This window comes from Nothobranchius furzeri, chromosome 18 (genome assembly GCF_043380555.1).
Source record: "Nothobranchius furzeri strain GRZ-AD chromosome 18, NfurGRZ-RIMD1, whole genome shotgun sequence".
Taxonomy (NCBI): domain Eukaryota; kingdom Metazoa; phylum Chordata; class Actinopteri; order Cyprinodontiformes; family Nothobranchiidae; genus Nothobranchius; species Nothobranchius furzeri.
In genome coordinates, this window is record NC_091758.1 from 17,870,126 (window position 1) to 17,891,327 (window position 21,202).

At 42.3% G+C, this 21,202-nt stretch overlaps 1 protein-coding gene across 1 annotated transcript in view; it reads left to right on the top strand.

Annotated features, from left to right (window-relative positions):
• mdga2a (MAM domain containing glycosylphosphatidylinositol anchor 2a) overlaps window positions 1-20,121 on the top strand; it is a 46,030-nt gene extending 25,909 nt beyond the window's left edge. Inside the window, exons 7-17 of the mRNA XM_015969413.3 lie at window positions 3,692-4,021; window positions 4,169-4,486; window positions 5,244-5,516; window positions 5,986-6,134; window positions 8,260-8,437; window positions 14,007-14,027; window positions 14,167-14,322; window positions 15,113-15,283; window positions 15,361-15,491; window positions 16,429-16,528; window positions 16,666-20,121. Of these exons, the coding sequence (XP_015824899.3) occupies window positions 3,692-4,021; window positions 4,169-4,486; window positions 5,244-5,516; window positions 5,986-6,134; window positions 8,260-8,437; window positions 14,007-14,027; window positions 14,167-14,322; window positions 15,113-15,283; window positions 15,361-15,491; window positions 16,429-16,528; window positions 16,666-16,754 (1,916 nt within the window). The 3' untranslated portion in view covers window positions 16,755-20,121. The remainder of the gene's footprint in view (window positions 1-3,691; window positions 4,022-4,168; window positions 4,487-5,243; window positions 5,517-5,985; window positions 6,135-8,259; window positions 8,438-14,006; window positions 14,028-14,166; window positions 14,323-15,112; window positions 15,284-15,360; window positions 15,492-16,428; window positions 16,529-16,665) is intronic.
• The last annotated feature ends 1,081 nt before the right edge of the window (window positions 20,122-21,202 follow it).

The window sequence follows — 21,202 nt, forward strand, 5'->3', positions numbered from 1 at the left end:
AAAATGATCAAGAAATCTGGCTCAGTGGTTGGGCAACACTTGGACTCATTTGACATGATCATCGACAAAAGGATGAAGAGGAAACTTAAGACAGTTATGTCTCTGGAGGATCACCCCCTTCACCAGATTTTTAAGGATCTTGGGAGCTCTTTTAGTGGGCGAATGTTAATGCCCCGGTGTTCCACTGAACGTTTTAGGATCTCTTTTATTCCAGCTGCAGTGCGTTTTTACAATGAGCATTTGGTATGATTGTATATTTGATATTTTTATCATTATTGTGGCTTGTAGCAGTGTCCAGTGAATGTTTTGTTGTGTGGATGTGCATGTTGTTTTTACTTGTCCAGGGTAATTCAATTTCCCCCTTGGGGATTAATAAAGACAACCTTGAACCTTGAACCTTGAGAACGCTGGACCCCATCACAAAGTGGTGGCGACATTTGTGTGTGCCTGGAAGCTCCAGTAGATCTACAGTGGGGCAAAAAAGTATTTAGTCAGCCACCGATTGTGCAAGTTCTCCCACTTAAAATGATGACAGAGGTCAGTAATTTACATCATAGGTACACTTCAACTGTGAGAGACAGAATGTGAAAAAAAATCCATGAATTCACATGGCAGGATTTTTAAAGAATTTATTTGTAAATCAGGGTGGAAAATAAGTATTTGGTCACTTCAAACAAGGAAAATCTCTGGCTCTCACAGACCTGTAACGTCTTCTTTAAGAAGCTCATTACCTGTATTAATGGCACCTGTTTGAACTCATTATCTGTATAAAAGACACCTGTCCACAGCCTCAAACAGTCAGACTCCAAACTCCACTATGGCCAAGACCAAAGAGCTTTCAAAGGACACCAGGAAAAGAATTGTAGACCTGCACCAGACTGGGAAGAGTGAATCTACAATAGGTAAGCAGCTTGGTGTGAAAAAATCAACTGTGGGAGCAATTATCAGAAAAGACCACTGATAATCTCCCTCGATCTGGGGCTCCATGCAAGATCTCATCCTGTGGGGTCAAAATGATCATGAGAATGGTGAGCAAGAATCCCAGAACCACACGGGGGGACCTGGTGAATGACCTGCAGAGAGCTGGGACCACAGTAACAAAGGTCACCATCAGTAACACACTACAACGGCAGGGAATCAAATCCTGCAGTGCCAGACGTGTTCCGCTGCTGAAGCCAGTGCATGTCCAGGCCCATCTGAAGTTTGCCAGAGAGCACATGGATGATACAGCAGAGGATTGGGAGAATGTCATGTGGTCAGATGAAACCAAAGTAGAACTTTTTGGTATAAACAACTCGTCGTGTTTGGAGGAAGAAGAATACTGAGTTGCATCCCAAGAACACCATACCTACTGTGAAGCATGGGGGTGGGAACATCATGCTTTGGGGCTGTTTTTCTGCTAAGGGGACAGGACGACTGATCCGTGTTAAGGAAAGAATGAATGGGGCCATGTATCGTGAGATTCTGAGCCAAAACCTCCTTCCATCAGTGAGAGCTTTGAAGATGAAACGTGGCTGGGTCTTCCAACACGACAATGATCCCAAACACACCGCCCGGGCAACAAAGGAGTGGCTCCGTAAGAAGCATTTCAAAGTCCTGGAGTGGCCTAGCCAGTCTCCAGACCTCAACCCCATAGAAAATCTGTGGAGGGAGTTGAAAGTCCGTGTTGCTCGGCGACAGCCCCAAAACATCACTGCTCTCGAGAAGATCTGCATGGAGGAATGGGCCAAAATACCAGCTACTGTGTGTGCAAACCTGGTAAAGACCTATAGTAATCGTTTGACCTCTGTTATTGCCAACAAAGGTTATGTTACAAAGTATTGAGTTGAATTTTTGTTATTGACCAAATACTTATTTTCCACCCAGATTCACAAATAAATTCTTTAAAAATCCTGCCATGTGAATTCATGGATTTTTTTCACATTCTGTCTCTCACAGTTGAAGTGTACCTATGATGAAAATTACTGACCTCTGTCATCATTTTAAGTGGGAGAACTTGCACTATCGGTGGCTGACTAAATACATTTTTGCCCCACTGTACATGTTTATGAGCTGTATTGGCATCACTCAGCATCTGCTACAGCAGCTGGATGTCTGACAATATTTTTAAATTAATCTGCCTCTCAAATATTACACACACAGATGTTTTATATAATTCTGATTACTTGTGGGCTTAATGTGGGCTATAGGCTGGCAGCACTAGCATGCCACTGCAAATTTAGCTCTAGAAACAATGCTTATGTTCAGATCCAGAACTGAAACCAGGTTAGTTGGATCCATGAAAGGCTGGTTTGACGTGGGATTTAGAACATTCTATAAACAGGCTGCCAGATTATATTTAAAGAGCAAGTCACCCCCAAATCAACTTTTCTTTGCTGATAAACTATATTAACGAGTGTCTAATTGTGCTGTAGACACGTGTAGTCAATAATTTGGCACTTTAGTGCATCTTATTTAAAATGTAAATATTATGACTAAAACCGTCAGTGTTGGGCAGCTAAAAACTCAGCATTACATTTGAATTTAAATCTACCACCACTATTGGCAAGAGGAACACTATGGCATTAGCTGGTACATTATGATGTCACAATGTCGTTGTGAGCCTGTCATGTGTGTGCATTTGCCAGCAGCTCCACCCTCTTGGTCTGCCAGGCAGCAGCATTTGTTGCATTTTTCAAACAGGAAGTGGGAGTGGAGTGGAGTAAGACTCTGCTGGGGGGGGGGGCTTGCTCTTTAAAAGGTAAAGATAAATGGATGTACTTAATTAATCTCAGTGGATCCAGAAGGAAAATCACAAAAACAGAGCAGTGAGATTTAAAGCAAACATTACTGAAACTGTGGTAACAAAAAAGAGCCAGCATTCATCGCAGCTTGATGTGACAGGTGTTGCTGTAGCGAGTGTAAGAACCAGTGGAAACATGAATTTCCTGAATTGTTGCTTTGACAGCTGATCCAGTGTGAAGAGGACGTTCTGGATTATACCGGCTTGTTCAGCATGCTTTTCTCATACTTTCTCATGTTTGTCCAACCTGCAGCCGAAACAGCCATCATAGCCAGAAGTGTTGTCTTCAAACTGAGGCTATTATTTTTATTTGATGTGGTCCAGCTAAATGTTCAAGACAATGAGAATTGGTCCCTCTGTGTGCTTCTAGCTGACCGAATGGCTTGTAAAGCAGTGTTTGTGGTTTTTTCTTTTTTAAATGAAGTTTTATTTTATCATCCTAGACCTTTTCTGCCCTAAACTTCGAACACATTCCCTTTGTTCTTTGGAGTTTTTGCACACCTAAACAGGGAACGCTAACTTCCTAGGATGACTGTGATTTTATGCACGTGAATTTGTCTTCTCATTTGTGAGAAAGTGTCTACTTTTGAGGACAGGCTGCCTGAGGAGCTAATGCAGCTTAGACTACAAACCCAACACATCACAGTTTTCTGGGGGATGCTTTTTAACAAAAACTCCTCCAGCCAGCAGAGAGCAACACACAAGTTCAACAGAAAGGGAAGGAAAGAGAACAAAATACCCAGACATAAAAGGGAGGGTTTAAACTTGAACTCCTGATTATTTATTTATTTATTTTTTGCCTTTGCTCCCTAAAAAATGTCCACAGCTTATCCTCATTCTCCCACTTATTCAGTATGTTATTTCCGATTTACATTTATCCTCCATTTCATCTTCCGTTGTCTTCTCCAGGTCTTTGTAAAGGTCGTTTCTGGATCACACCTGACCCATACCACAATGAAGACAACATTCAGATCGGCAGGGAAGTGAAGATCAGCTGTCAGGTAGAAGCCACGCCTCCAGAGGAGCTGCAGTTCAGCTGGTTGAAAAATGGCAGGCCCCTGAGGAGCTCTGAGAGAATGATCATCACTCACACCGACACTAGTGTCTCACCAGGAACCACTAACCTGGACATCATTGATCTAAAGTTCACGGACTTTGGCACCTACACCTGTGTGGCATCCCTGAGGAACGGGGGAATCCCAGAGATCAGCATTGACGTCAATATATCAACCACCACAGGTGTTGCATTGGAGGACATTTTATTTATTGATTGATAAGCTATTAAAATATAAGCTCTATTATTTTGAATGTGATTTTAGCAGAACTTAACACTTTGCATTTTGATTATTTCTCCCTGAAAACCCCGTCCCGCCTCTCTCATTGTAGTTCCCCCTGAGCTCACCATCCCAAAGGGCCAATCTCAGCTCATCGTTCAGGAGGGGGACACCATAGATCTGCAGTGTCTGGTGTCAGGAAAACCCAAACCCATCATTCTGTGGTCCCGTGTGGAGGAGAGTGGAGCGGCAGCGGCAGCAGCAGCAGCTTTGATGCCAGACGGCTCGGCTCAGATGGAGAGCTACGACGGCATTCTGAGGATCAGCAACGTGACGAGAGAGATGAGTGGGACTTACCGCTGCCAAACCAGCCAGTACAATGGCTTCAACGTCAAACCCAGAGAGGCCCTGATCCAGCTGGTAGTGCAATGTGAGAACCACATCAGAAATGACACTGTCATTCAGATTATTATTTTTTTTCCAGATCAAAGCTGTTTTTTAATCCTTTTTATTCCTGGGTCAAGTCGACTTTGATTCAGTTTTTTCAGTTCTGGGTCAGGCTGGAAAACTACAGTTTCCTGGCGAAATATTTTATTTTTTCAAGTTTAGTTAAGTGGATTTATCATCTCATTAGAGCAGTAGATGCACAAGGCTCTGAAAGTCCCAGTCCAGTCCGGGATCCCTGGTCCAGTCCAGACCTGGTGATCCAACCATTTTCTTCTCACCCGACAAATGGGAAGATATTTTGAAGTGGTTATAGATCAAAAGTTCTCCAGACTTTCTGAAGGAGTTTCTCTCTGAACTTTGGGAGATGTTCACTATATTTCGGTCCTGGTACCAGAACAAGTTCAGATGAATGTTTACATTACATTTTCAGCCAATCAAACCTTCACTCTGAACCTTTACCTGGACTCGCAGATGGTGATTATCTTGATGAGAAACATGAGGAACGTGTTTGTTTTTTATGACAGGATGCTAAATTGTGAGATGACTCGTGTAATCTGATCGTGATGATTTAGTCTTTTGTAGATTTTGTTTCTTAAATGAACTCCAGGCAGTTTGAGCAAATAAAATCTGAGGACTGATTTTATATCTCAGACTAAACACTTTCTGCTTGGTTCTGGTCTGTCCAGAACCATTTTGTGGATTAGGTCTGAACAACTGTGTGTTTCCTCTCTGTGTGTCAGTCCCTCCCACCATCGAGCCGGCTTACACCGAGGTCCGTCAAGCTCTGGGCCGAGCGTTCAGCCTCACCTGTAGCTTACTGCAGGCCAACCCGGCTCGTGTCCTCCAGTATGAGTGGAAGCTGGGCTCTCGCCTGCTGACTGTCGGCCAGTTCACTGACCAAACACACGACACCACCTACCAAGTCAAATCCCTGAACCGTGAGGGGTATGGTGAATACACCTGTGATATCACTAATGAGGCTGGGGCAGGACGCTGCACCTTCCTGGTTACAGGTGAGATGGTTTAAATGAGATATTTGCTCATTTTGATTTGCTTTAGACTTTATTGTAACATGTGAGCTCAAAGCAGGAAGTCCTGAAACTGGTCTGGTACCGACCTGAAGCTGGGATGGAGCTCATGGAGGAGCTCAGAGCGAACAGATGAAAAGCTTGGTCAGAACCTCCAACCTTCTGACCTTTATGTCACAGCTTTCCATGTTACTGAAACTTGAGAACTCCATTTAAAGCGCCTGAAATCAACAGACTCTCGTGATTATCTCAGAGCCGTGGTGCCATGGTGAACAGGAGGAAAGGTTGTTAGGTCACCAGACAATGCTGTTAGTAAGAGATCAAGCACTGATTGAGCTCTTGGTTCTGATGTATGAATTCAGGATCAAACTACCAACATTCTACATTGATAGTTTACAGGACTGCTATCTCTGTTTCTGTTTTGCCTGACCCTTGACCTCTGTGCCCTCCCTAGGAAAAGCCTATTTTCCAGAGTTTTACTATGATACCTACAGCGCTCTGTGGCAGAACCGCCCGCAGGTCTACGGCTTCAAGCTTCAGTGGACCCAGATGGAGCCCAACGCTGTGGATCGAATTCTGGCTTACAGACTCGGTATCAGGCAGGTCAGTACAGAACACATCAGACCAAAGACACCCAGACCACTGGGTCAGAACCAACAGACAACGGTTGATTGTTCTGATAAAACATTATTAATCTTTATGCGTTTTAAATTGTAACGGTGAAATTCTGGGAGTTCTACTCTCCTGGAGCTTCCAGCTCTGACTCAAGATTTTTCTGAGCTTCTAAAACCTTCAAACACCAAATGTTCAGCAGATCTTGATTATTAGGGTTGTTTTTATCTTTTCATTTTTGTAGTTTTAAATCTATTTCCATTTCTAAGGGAGAGGATTTGTTTGACCAAAAAGAAAAAGTTGTTTCTATGAGATAAAAAACTTATGTTTTTTTCTTTCTGACAGCAGAAACTCGGCTGACCGTGAGTCTTTTCTCATCACATTAGTGTCACAAACCTGACTCCAAGCTCACGATTTCTTCTTCAGTCCTCATATTGTTATAAACACGGTGTTAATGAGCTGTAACCCTCTGAAGCAGGTGGCTGGAGGATTACAGGTGTGAACACTGATGAGCTACTTTAATGTAAATTAAGTTTCTGTGTCATGATGGTGGTTCCATTAGAGTTTATGGACGTCTCCATATTGATTTGAACAATGGCCTGAGGGTGTTTAGTCTGACATCCTTTAACCGCAAGAAAACCAAATTTAGAAAATAACTATAAAGCATTTCCCATCATTTACAGGGTTTTTAACTTTATTTTAATGTTTTAAATTTACACATGTGTAGGTATATGTTGAAGCTCCAGAAAGAAACAGGCAGTGAAATGCTCAGGTCAGAAAATGCCACGCAGACCTACATCACTCTGTAAATTAGCATTCATGGACTCATCCATCTAGGCTCATGACGAGAAGGCTGTTGTTAATTTAGCGTCCAGGAGTGAGCAGAACACGTCTTGGCTAGTGGAAGCTAAACGTTAGTAACTCCACAACACGGCAAAACTTTGCCAGGCTTCTGTTATTTGTGGAGATAAATGTAATTGTTGCAGTGTGAATGGAGGCGTTGGAAGAGTATTGATGCTATAAGCCAATCAGAGGCGAGATGTGTGAATATCATGAATATTAAGGAATAAGAATCCAAATCCTGCTGTTTTCTGCCCCCACACCTCTGGCTAACTCCTGCTTTCTGAAACAGGAGCGTCAACGTGTCCACTAATACTAGAGTGCACTGCAGATTTATTGAAATAATGATTGTAGTTTCTCCTTGAGGAGAAGGAAATCAAAAGTTTTTTGGCATTAAAGTGGAATGAGATCTTATGTTGAGTTTCAATAGCTCCAATTGTCAGAAGATGATGCGAAAAAGTAGGAAGCCAAGAATGAAACCCTGTGACACCCCACATGACAGAGGAGCAGTGGAGGACGGCTTCAACTTTAAATATGACAGAGAAAGATCTGGATGCCAAGTAGGAAGTTGATTATTTAAGCGCTGAGAAACAAATGGTGGTTCTGATGAAACAGAACAACATTGTGGCCAATGGTATCAAAGGCTGCAGTGAGGTATAGCAACTCCAAAAACAGCCGCGCACCAGCTGCTGATAGACAGGTGAATATCATTACAAATCTTCAGTAAGACAGTCGCTTTAGTATGTCATGGTCTAAAACCATGTAACAAAAACAGCATTAGCTTCTACAAATGGCTGCAGTTGAGCAAGAACAATTTTTCTAAAAATTTGGAAAGAGTGAGAATTAGGTCTAAAGTTAGCCAGGACAGAGGGGAACGGGTTTTTGTGTGATGTCACATGAATCACGGTGGGATTAGAAAGACTGAAGCTGATTTCAGTTGAAAGCATTCACTCAGACTAGCCATTGGCTCATATATCCTGAAAGACATGAACTGTATTTCTCTGAACAAAAGCTCTTCAGGAAGATGAAATGAAAGATTTATTTGAAACTTTTACATTTATTTGGTTGCAAGGTCGTAGATCCTTGCTTTTCTTGTTTGGAGGCCAGACAGATGTAATATGTCTCTGGATGTGTGACGTAGTTTGTTTCTGAAAATTAAAAGTTAATTTCTGGTCATTTTTATGTAATTACTTGAACTTTGGGTACATTACAAAATTTTGTGTGTGTGTGTGTGTGTGTGCGTGCGTGTGTGTGTGTGTGTGTGTGTGTGTGTCAGATGGGTCAGTCTCGCTGGTGGGAGCAGGAGATCCCAATGGAAGGAGCCATCCAGAGGGGCCAGCTGCTGACCTATAACCTGACAGAGCTGATCAAACCAGAGTCCTACCTGGTCCGCCTCACTCCTATCACGCGATTTGGCGAGGGGGACTCCGCAGAACGCATCATCACCTACAGCGGTGAGTTGTTCTCCTAAAGAACTCACAAAGATGCTGTAAAAATATAGAATTAACGTTTGTTCCAGTTTTAATTTGTTTTCACTTTGTTTGGAAAAAAAAGGAGAATCAACGTTCTCTGATCTGTTACTTTTCTTTTATCTTTGCACCAAGTTATTGATTTAATATGTTACTTGATATTTTAGAAAGATTTTCATAGATTTGTTTTAAAATAAATTTCTTTTTTTTAAGTAAATAATATAAACTTGAATTTAGGAGGATTTTTCATCACTAAATGTTTGCAGACATTTTAGAGGAAACACGTTAACAAGTTGCTTTTATTACAACTGATTCTGTGGCGTTTTTCCTCACAAGCTTTGTTGTTTTCCCAGATTCCTGCATAAAACCTGCTAATATCAATTAAAGTTGTATCAAACTGACGCTGTTTTCATTTTCTTCAAGATAATAGAGACAGTAGATAAAGGCTGAATGTTTATGCTGACTCAACTTTATGTGTTTCATAGAGTAAAAAAAGACACCTGAAGTTGTTTTTGTACATTTCCTCCTTAAAACTCCTGAATTCATTCTTGCAGCCTGGACATATCAGTAGCTCACTTTCCTTTAATGAGTCCCCGAGTTTGCCTGCTTGGTGGTGCAGTTGGTAGCGCTGTTACCTCGCAGGGAGAAGCTCACTGGTTTTCAAATCCCAGCTGCAGCCTTTCAGCATGTAGTTGGCATGTTCTCCCCATGCATGTGTGTTTCCCCCAGCTTCCTCCAGCAGACCAAAAACATACATGTCAGGTTAATCAGCTACCTGAAATTGTCCCCAGGTGATGGACTGGACAGCTGACCAGGGTGTCCCTTGCCAGTCTCCAGCTCCCTGACACCCATTTGGGGAGTAATCAGGATTTAAATATACAGGTCCTCCTCAAAAAATTAGCATATTGTGATAAAGTTCATTATTCTCTGTAATGTATGTCAATGATTGCCTTCTGGACAGCAGTCAGGTCAGCAGTCTTACCCTTGATTGCAGTTTTGAGTAATGAACCAGGCTGGGAGTTTTTGAAGCCTCAGGAATCTTTTGCAGGTGTTTAGAGTTAATTAGTTGATTCAGATGATTAGGTTAATAGCTCATTTAGAGAACCTTTTCATGATATGCTAATTTTTTGAGACAGGAATTTTGGGTTTTCATGAGCTTTATGACATGGTCTGTGTCAGCGAGGACCCGTACTCATAAGCATCCTTCCTGTGGATTCGGACACACCCTGCGTCTCCCTCATGTGTCTCCTTGTGTGCTCCATTCCCCCCTAAGAATCCCCCATATGTGTCTTTTTGTGTTCCTCATGTGTCCCCTGGTCTTCAGCCCTCCAGATATTCCCTCCCAGGTCCTGTGTTCCTTCAATCTCCCCCAGTCACCCCTCTGCAGTTTTTTATAGGTTCAGCTTCTCATTTTATTAGTCTCTTTAGTGTGTTTTTTCCACAGGTTTTTGTAGTTTCCCTTCCCCTTAGAATATTAGTTTATTTTGCTGCTCATCTTGTCTTTAGGTTTTTTACTCTTTACTCTTAGGTCATGTTAGTTTCCTCCCTGATTAGTTAATTGCTTTCACCTGGTTCTCTCTCCACACACCTGCAGCCCATCTGCCTCCCATCATGCCCCAATGTATATAAGCCCTGTCTTGTCTCAGTGTCTTGTCGGGGGAGAGTACAGCCGCTAGAGGAGGTCTTCGGCCGGGCTGGAAGATCGGTGTTAGTTTCTGAAGTGTTTGTAACGGCAGAGACATTTTGGCAGAGGACGGAGGGTCGGGGAGAGATGGCGAAAGCTGGAAGAGCAACAATAGCGGGTAGGCACAGCTGTGCTGTGACTGAGAAGGAGTGGAGCGATTTTGTAGAAAGTGGAAGTGAACAGGTAAAGAAAAAGAGAGCATATCATGTTGAAGGAAGTGAAAGTAGAAAGCAAAGGAGAGTGGTGCATGGCGATGAGGACAGATGAAAGGAAGGAATTTAAAGTTACCGGTATATTGAGATTTCGAGAGGGACATGGGGTTCAGGCTTTGAATCCAGTGAAGTTGACAACAATATTGAAAAATCAAGTAGGAGACATACAACTTGCTAAAGTATTGAGAGATGGAAACTTGCTAATACTATGTAAAAGCAAAGAGCAGAGTGAGAAAGCCTGCAAAATGAAGGAAGTGGGAAAATGTCAGGTAATTAGTGCTAGTAAGGTGGGAATGGGAGAGAGAGGAGCAAAAGGGGTGATTTGGGGGATACCGCTGGAATTGGCAGCAGAAGAAATCAAAGCTAATACAAAAGGTGCTAAGATAAAAGAGGCAAAACGACTCACAGTATTCAAAGCTGGAGTGAGAAGAGAGACGGGGAGCATCCTATTGGAATTTGAGGGAGAGAAAATCTACCTGCAAAAGTGGCACTAGGGTACATAGCATACTCGGTGAGAGAATATATACCTAAACCGTTAAGATGCTTTCAGTGTCAAAGGTTTGGACATCAGCAGTATGTAAAGGGAAAGTAAGATGTCCTAGATGCATGGGAGGATCATGAGTATGAAAACTGTGGAAGAAAGATGCACCCAAAGTGTTGTAGTTGTGGAGGAGAGCACAGTGTGACGTATGCTGGATGCCAGATAATGAAAAGGGAAATGCAAATTCAGCAAGTGAGAGTTAAAAACAAGACATCATATGCTGAAGCTGTGAACATGGCAACTCGAAGACCAGAGGATAGTAATGAAGGAATAAGGGAAGAATCTACCAATAGGAGGGTTGGAGAAGAGGAAGGAAAAGTATTGGTGGATCTAAAGAAACTTGTTACATTCATAGCTGGAGTGATAAATGCAACAATGGAGACCAAATCAAAAACTGAAACAATTCAAATCATCGTAAAAGCAGCAGTGAACCACCTAGATATCAGCGATCTCACATGGGAGGAGGTACGAAGTACTCTAAGTACTCAAGCAAGTCAGGACTTGGGAAGTGCGGGGTGATAAATGTTGAGGGTTTTACAATGGAATGCACGGAGTTTAATAGCTAATGGACAGGAGTTTAAAAGTTATATTGATATATCAGAATTTAAGCCTGATATTATATGTATTCAGGAATCATGGCTAAAAGTAGGGGTTGACTTTAAAATTCATCAGTATATGGAAGTTAGGTGTGATAGATCAGGGGGAGTAGGTGGTGGGTGTGTGACATTTATTAAAAATAATGTTCATTTTAGAACTGTAGAGATCGGAAAAGAAGAAGAATTTGTAATAGTGGAGGTGTTTACAAATCAGGGGAAAGTTATTATAATAAATTATTATAATCCATGCAAAAGATTAGAAGTTGAGGGAATAAGGTCAAGAGTTGGGATTACTGGCAGACACTTAATTGTGTGCGGTGATTTTAATGCACATAGTACTGTGTGGGGGGCTAGGAAAACTGATTTAAATGGGGAAATAATGGAACAAATTATGGAGGAGGCGAATCTGGTATGCATTAATGATGGGAGAGGAACTCGATTTGATGTTTATACAGGTAAAATGTCAGCATTAGACATAACTTTAGTATCTAGTGAGTTGGCAGGTAAAAGTGAATGGGACGTACTAGAAGATAGAATAGGAAGTGATCCTTGTTTAATTCTAAAGAAACTTTTCGAGAAAAGAGGGATGATGATGGAAGGAAGGGAAGGGAGGTGGATTTTTAAAAGGGCTAAATGGGATAAGTTTAGAAATAATTGTGAAAAATGGAGGTCAAAAGTAGTGATATCAGATAAAGTTGAGGAAATAGAAGAAGTATTTAGAAGTGTGATAATTGAGGCTGCAGAGTTAGCGATACCAAAACCTAAAGGTAACACAAGGGAGAGGAAGAATGTGCCATGGTGGTCTGAAGTCTGTGAAAAAGCAATTAAAGCAAGAAATAAAAGCCTAAAAATACTGAGGAAAACACATAATATGGAAAATTTACTGAAATATAAAAAGTTGCAAGCAGAGGTGAGAAGAGTTGTTAAAAAAAACAAAAAGAGAAAGTTGGAGAAATTTTTGTGGAAAAATAGGGAGAACTACGCCAATAAGTAATGTTTGGGGAATGATAAGAAAAATGAAAGGAATAAGGAAAGAATGGAGTTATCAAGTGTTAAAAGTAGGAGATGAGTTAGCTGTAACTAATGAGGAAAAAGTAGAAGTACTTGTTAAAATATTTGTTAAACTCCATAGTACTGGTAATTTGTCAGAAGAAGGAAGAGAAAGGAGAGAAGTGAATAGAAGAAAAAATGAAATACAAGGGATCCCCTCAACACCTTGGCTGTGCCTAGAAATCCTGTCCATAAAAGTTATGAACAGAATCGATGACAAAGAGCAGCTTTAGTGGAGTCCAACTCTCACCGGAAATGAGCTCAACTTACTGCCAGCAATGCAGACCAAGCTCTGACACCGGTCATACAGGGACCTAACAGCCCAAATCAGAGGGCCTGGTACCCCATACTCCCGGAGTACCCCCACAGGGCCTCCTGAGGAACCCGGTTAAACACCTTCTCCAAATCCAAAAAACAGATGTAAATTGGTTGGGAGAACTCCCACACACCCTCCAGGACCCTCCTAAGGGTATGGAGCTGGCCCAGTGTTCCATGGCCAGGACGAAAACCGCATTACTCCTCCTGAATCCAAGGTTCGACAATCTGATGGACTCTTCTCTCTGAATAGATCTTACCAGGGAGGCTCCAGACTGTAATTCCACCCTGTGGTCCTCCTTTTTAAATAGGGGGACCACCACCCCAGTCTGTCAATCCAGTGGAACTGCCCCCATCGTCCACACAATACTGCAGAGCTGCATTAGCCAGCACAACCCCACAACATCCAGAGCCTTAAAGAACTCCGGGCGGATCCCACGCTCCCCTGGGGCCTTGCCACCGAGGAGTGTCCCCCTCTTCTTAAATTCAATAAAGTTGGTTTTGTTGAAGGAATGAAGTTGGTTTTAATCTGTTTGTTAGCGTTACAGCACCACATTCATTACACAGGACAACCAACCATGCACACTCACACCTAAGGACAATTTAGACAGACCAATCAATCTGACAGTCATGTTTTTGGACTGTGGGAGGAAGCCGGAGTATCCTGAGAGAACCCACGCATGCACAGGGAGAACATGCAAACAAGACCCCAGGTTGGGACCTTCTTGCTGTGCAACAGCGCCACTGCGTCACTGTGCAGCCCGACTACGCCATTATCAAACTAAATGATAACATATTATTCTGGGAGGTAGTAAAAGAGAAACATATAAGGATCTGTAACATATAAAATGTGCCTGACTGGCTAACCCATGCTTACAGGTAAACATGAGAACTCTACAGGTGCACCTTTTAACATGTTCTTGCTCATGCTCCACCATCCCTATTTCTACAATAAATGTCCTGATGACACATAAATAGGGCATCATGCAAAATAAAAAAATATTAGCTAAAGCAATTGCAATAAAAAATATAATGACTCAAATGAGTTAAAATAAGTTTGACAAATTTTTAACTGTTCCGTATTCGTGTCGCTGTTCTTCTCGGTCAGACGGGATCCTTCTGGTTCTGATTCTGGTCTGGTTTTGTTTCTTTACAGCTCCTGTTAACCCGCATCTCAGTAAGTACCTGCTCACCATCTATCAAACATGTCATCACGCTGAGCCCACTGATAGTAAATGTTTCATTGGGTCAGAGCGGGCTCTGCTGTGATGCTGTGTGAAATAAATCCAGAGTCTAAGAGTGGTTTTGTGGTTTAGGGGAATTCCAGTGTGGTTTTGAGGAAGAGGCAGTGTGTTTGTTCTCTCAAGACAAAGTTGATGAGTTTGACTGGATTCGTCACAGCGCCACCACAAAGAACTCCAAAAACACTGCAACCACCGGCCCCAGTGCCGATCGCACCGGCTCAAAGCAGGGTACACACACACACACACACACACACACACACACACACACACACACACACACACACACACACACTGCTCCAAAAGATTAAAGGAACCATTGTTTTAAACAATGAGCATCAAAGCTTGTTTTTACCATTTTGCTGACACTTTTGCTACTGATGTCGCCTTCGTCAGAGCGTCAACGATGTTGGTGGTGTCACCTCCGCCGCTGTTTATACAGAAGATTAACAGCAACGGAAGTGACGACATCGTTCTCTACTGCTCGCTGATAGCGACGGAGATGACATCACCAACATTGGTGATGTTCTAACGAAGGCGACAGCAGCAGCAGAGAAGAACCAAAAACAATGGAATCAAAACATCAACACAGCGTGAATGTAACAAAGGAACATTCTGAAAACACGACATCCGAACAGTAATAACATTCTTGCTGGATCTCCAAAAAAAACAATTCATTGGTCCAACCCCTTTCTACTGGCTCCCCACTAGTCACAGAATCTGATGGTAGCAGAATATGGTAGAACACCTGCTTGTGACACACACACACACACACACACACACACACACACACACACACACGCACCAAACTGACCCCCACCCCACAGCCGAAGTAGACTTTCCATGATGACCCAAGCAAGAATAAATGAGAAGTCCACTTTCACATGAGGATTTTTATATGAATGGTGGGATGGAAAATAATCTGTATGAAGTAGCACAAAAAGGCTGGTCTGAATAGAGTCCTCTACATAAGAAAGGCTGGTGACCTCTGACGTCTAACCTGGCTTGTTTTGTCTCTCAGGTTTCTACATGTACATCGAGGCATCAAGGATGAGGGTGGAGGGGGACAAGGCTCGTCTGCTGTCCCCCACCTTCAACATAAACTCCAAGAGCTTCTCCTCTTCATCCCCTGTCAGTAACAAGCCTTCCTACTGCTTCACCTTCTACTACCACATGTATGGAAAGCACATAGGTGAGAGTGCAGCAGAATGCTGAGTCAGCTACAACACATAGTGATGGCTTTTTGATCACAGTCTCTTTGTTCTGTAGGTGCGCTCAACATTTTTCTGCGCCAGAAGGGTCAGATTTTGACTGACTCTTTAGTCTGGAGTCTGTCAGGTAACCAAGGAAACCACTGGCGGCAGGCGAGGGTCAACATCCACCCAAGCACAGCCTTTCAGGTGAGCCCCGTGGTCCACAGAAGGAGCTTCACTCAGGCGCAGTTTAAAGCTATCAGGATGCGCCTGGAAAAAAATTACTGCTGGGACAGATCCAACTTTTAAATGAAGATGTTGACCAGGGGTCAGGGTTTTATAGCTACATGATCAGGGAAAACCCAGCATAGACCAGCATAGCTGGTTACCAGTATATGTTGTTTTGCTGCTGCAGGACCAGCACCATATCATCGTCCACCAGCTAAACCAGTACAAAACCACAACATATGCTGATAATGACCTATGCTGCAGCATTTTTAGGTTCTTTAACACAGGAAAGTTTTATTTCTACCTTGCTGACAGTTTCGACCACTCCTGCGGTCTTCATCATAGCTAGCTGCTAATGGTGGCGTCACTTCCTTCTCTGTTTAGCAGCGGATGGCAGAGGATGGCGTCTCCCTCTGTTGCCCACGCTCTCCTCACCGTTTACACAGTCCCGTGTGTGATCCAAGTGTAGACCCCATCGTCTCTGTTCGTGGATCTGACTATGCTGGTATATTCAGCAGAGACATTTTTCTAAAAATCCTTAGACGAAAACTAACGATCTCTATAACCTAAAATTGTAAATATGAAAAACAAGACCTGTTTTGTTTTCTGTATCGTAATCAAAAATAAAATTCCCTTTTACTTTTGGTTTTCAACTGAAAATGGATGGAACTGATGTGTTAAACTGTAAGTGACTGGGTTGTAATGAGATTTACCTTTTCCATGGTTTCCTAAATGATTTCAGAAATACTGGTGTCTCCTTGAACCTCCTTCAAACAACCACCCATCTTATTCTCCTGCTCATGGTCTTTGTTTTTGGGTCATGACATCAGGGCTTGTAATTATGGTCATGTGTATCAGGTAAACTTTTATTTTCTAACAGCTGAGAAACTCATCTTCCCGTGTCTTTTGGGCATAGATGGTGATGGAGGGAGTCCGAGGTTCTGGTATCGAAGGCGACATCGCTGTTGATGATGTCACCATAGAGGAGGGAAAATGTAAAGACCCTCCTCCTAATAGTGAGTTCATCAGTGTGGTTACAAACACATATGATGTTTAAAATGCTTCTTTCCAACTCAGCCAATGTGCTGAGTTTAATTACAGTTTATGTTTGATCTTTGAAGACTCTGGATTAACACGTCTCTGTCTCACACAGATCTAAGGTCCTTCGCTCCACCCTTATCTCTCTGTATATGGCAGCTCTGTGTCCCACTGAGGCTTGTTTTGACTGGCTGGCAGAGGTGACACTGTCACTACCCCGTATACTGGACACCGTGACCTTTGACTCCAGTGACCCCGCCCCTCTACGTCTGAGGGGTTTTGTTTTTCAGAATTCCACATATTTCTATGTTGTTCTTGTAAATATTAATAATATTCAGGATGTATCTGAGTTGTTTAAGAAGGTAACAAGGTAAAATACTTCAGGAAGAAACAACCAGTCACAACTAAGGAAAATCAACAGGAAGTCTTTAGGAAAATGACTTTTCAAAATAAAACAGAGGTTGGAATCACAGATAAAAGGACAAGATGAACTTTATTGTAAAGATTATTGTTTTTCTGTTGGTTACAATCTGTAAACTAAGACAAACTCAGGAGAAGTTAGGATCATTTCTGTTCATCAGATTGAGTTCAAATGCAAACCATAGCTGGAACAACTGGTTCTGCCATGAACTCTGCTGTTCTGTTTGTATTTAAGTGAATCAAAAACATAGCTCCATTTGGTAGAATTTACTTATTACCACATTTACCATAAACTGATTTGTGCAGTGGTGGACCATCAGGGCCAGCAAGGCCTTCTCTGCTGACATAAATATCAGAATCAGCCTATGTTTAAAAACTTAAATGATGTTTGTTCAAATTATACTAATTTATACTGAATAATATATTCTCTTTTTTTTTTTTGGTAATGTTTCACTTGGCTGTGCCATGTCCCATGTGTCAGGATTATCAATGTTTCATCCAATCATATTTCAGAGTCTTTGTGTTGCCGGGGGAGTCTAATCTGCCCAGGGCCTTTACAATCAGCAGACTTGTCCTTCGTTAATTACTCTCAATAGCAACAGAATTTTTTTTTAACCAATCAGCTTTCAAATTCATCTCACTGAGCCAGCCAGCTGGCTCTCCATTATGACATCAGAAGTTTTATATACCCTGATTGAATGGTCAAAGAGCAGTTATTACCACAGTGTTTTTCTAGCAAAGCATGTCCAATGTGCTCACATTAATTCTTTAGATTTATTTTTTCTTTTAACAGCTGAACACTTGGTACTTCAATGCTAATGCTGATGCCAATTTTGAAAATGAAGGCTGTGATACCAGGCCTTGTCATATAGCATTTATGAATAATATTAGCTGCTTGTATGATTGTAACATCAAAGTGGCGAATTAAGTTGGTAAAACCACACAAGGCACAGGTACCAAATATACGGCTCGCCCCTGGATTTATTATAACGAATGAATGGATGGATAGAAGATTGATTAATGATGTCTGATTCTTTTTAAAGACCAAGTTCACTTGTTGTTTTAACACATTTGCAATGGCCTCTAGTATAAATAAATGCCTTCTGAGTTAACCTTTGTGGAGAAAAGTCTTCCTGTTTCAGGAACTAGAAGTTAGCCAGAGGAGAGGTGAGCAGAAGACAGCAGGATTTGGAGTCTTATTTCCTGATATTCAGACATCTTGCCTCTGATTGGCTAACACCAATTAGCTTTATTTTCAATCTGTGGCTAATGCAGGAAATAGGGGTAGAAGACTATTTCCATGTTTAGCCTACATGTTAAACTCAGAGTGGCCGATCATATTAAAAAAAAGAAAGTACATGCAGTTCTCTGTGAACTTGGTTTTTAAAGTTAACAACTAAAGGATATTTGAAGGGAGTTTCTGTGGAAATGTTCAGACCAATGAAAATTTGACCAACTAGAGATGGCTCTCTAAACAGCAACAGTAGGAAGAAACAGAGAATTGTTCAGACTGAAACATTTGGACATCCTCCTCTGTTGAAGAAAAGTGAAACCCTGAGGTCCTGTTAACAGGAGTTGCCATGATTCTGAACAATCACAATAGGTAGTCTGACCTACTCATATGCTGGAAGCCCCGCCTCTTCACTTGCAATAGTCAGGTGTTTTTAACATCCAACAGCTGATCCCAGCCAAGTGTGCTGTCAGCATGAAGATCTGAACAAATGGCAGCAAGATGAGAACTACAAAGATTAGTATGAGTAAACACCTTGAAACAGGATCTGAGATTATTCTATATTTTTTATCTGGAAAAATGTCCCATTGCTTTACATGGAGGAGGTGGGGCTTAAGATGTGTCCTGGAACCAACCAGCAGTGGGTGCTTGGACCTTCTCTGCTTCAGCATTAAGGCCATTTGAGTGTTTTACAATGGTTCTGACCAGAGTCCAGTGACAAGGTGCCTGTCATCTCAAAACAACTATGATGATATCAAATCATTTCATGTGAATGTTATTTTATAAATGTATCCCACTAGCATACATGTCACTGTTATTTACAAAGAGTTCTGAATACTTGCTGCAGACGTAACTGCTGAAACACTTCTGACTGGATTTTCATAATCTGCTGAAGAATCCAGAAATGCACGATTTAAGGCAGACATGGGGAACCCTGGTCCTCGAGGGCCAGTATCCTGCATGTCTTTGCTCCAATACTTCTGATTCAGTGGTTTATTCACCTGTTCAGCAGCTCATCAAGCACTGCAGAAGCCTGTTAATCACCTGCTGATTGAAATCAGGTGTGATGATGCAGGGCTGAAACTAAAATATGCTGGATAGTGGCCCTTGATGCGCCAGGGTTCCCCACTCCTGTTTTAAGTAAACATGAAGGATGTGAACTAGCATTTATATAAAGTAATACAAATCTGTTGATATTTAAATTGTTTTAGGAATATTTATAACTGACTTTATTGTGAGTATTGGTCTTTTCAGAACTCTTCTCTGTTTCTCCAAACTGAGGTCAGTCACAGACCCATCTTCAGCAGGTGAGATATTATTACATGAAAATGACCCAAACCCCGTAGAACCAGTCATGGTAGAGTCTGCAGGAGTTTCAGCTGTGGTTTGTTTTGCTTTTTTGATGGAAATGTTTTTACCGTTAGGCTGGGTGGATATTATGGGATGTATTTCTATACCCTGAGCTTCCAACCACTGAACCACCTCTGATCCCCTCCAGTGAGGAACGCTTCATTGCGAAGTAGACTGTTGGTGTTCTGATCTGGAATTTTACTCCATCTCTTCAACTCCTACAGTTTGGATTTTGAGTCACCTGACTGCTGAGATGAATCAGAGGAGAAACTGTCTGAATGTTGACCCTAACCCCCCACCCCCACCCCACACCCAAAGGAACAGCAGTACTGTACTCCTTCATGGACAGATGGTGGGCTTTCTGGACCTTGAGTCTCACAGAAGCTTTTAAATATCTCTATTTTTAGATTATATGTTGACATCTGTTCAGATGTTGGAGGACCGTTTACCTTCTGCCATAAAATCAAGTGCCTTTACCTCAGAGTGGATCTTCTGAGGATTACTGTTGACACGGAACCAGTCGGACATTGTTCTGATCAGAAAGAAAAAATAAACAAACAAACAACCTGATGTGTGAGTGTGAAAAGACGGTTTTTAATTTTTTGTTTTGTGTTTGAGATGAACAAAAGCAGCACACACAGGGCATCAGAATGGTTTTGAAACAGAACCAACATAATTTAGTGAATCTATCATTAATTCAGCAGGTAAACTAGTGGTAGCACATTCTATGTTAAATGGTAAATGGCCTGTATTTGATATAGTGCCTTCTAGAGTCCTGGAACCCCCCCAAGGCACTTATCAACACAATCAGTCATTCACCCATTCACACACACATTCACACGCTGGTGGGGATGAGCTACGATGTAGCCACAGCTGTCACGCTGCGAGCGCAGGAGGATCGGACCCAAAACGCAGAACACCACAGTACTCAAGGCTGGAGAGGTCGTTTAGAATAAAAATCCTTTCATTAGGAAAACCAAGACTGTAGGACTCTCAGCAAAAGAATATCTAAAGTTCTATAGACGAAAAACCAAAAGCTCACTCATGAGCCAGGAACTACAAATCTGCACAGGACAAAGCAACGCTGACATAAGACAATGAACCGACTAACACTGGAGACGCAGACAGGGTTATATACACAGGGCTGGGGTGAAAGGAGACGAGGAGCAGGTGCGCGGGGAATTGGGTACAGGTGAAACTAATAACAGAGAGGAGGAGCAGAACGAAGCAGGGGAGGAAACCAGACCTAGCTGGGGAAGGGAACACATACTAAAGGAGACTAAGGAACTGAAATAATAAACCTATAGAAACTACAGTGGGGAGACCAAGAGAACCTGAGGAAAACCTGGAGGGAGCTGGGGACAAAAAGGGCTGGGGGCTACAAGGACACAGAGCGTGAGGGGACACCTGGAGGGGGCTGGGGACAAAAGTGACAGAGAACACGACAACAGCTGTCCTGGGGCACACTGACAGAGGCAAGGCTGCCGAGCACTGGCGCCACCGGTCCCTCCGACCACCACCAGCAGGCAAGGTGGGTTAAGTGTCTTGCCCAAAGACTCAATGACAGCGACAGACTGAGTGGGATTTGAACCTGCAACATTTCGATTACAGGGCGAGCACTTAACTACTGTGCCACTGTCCCGTTAAAGTG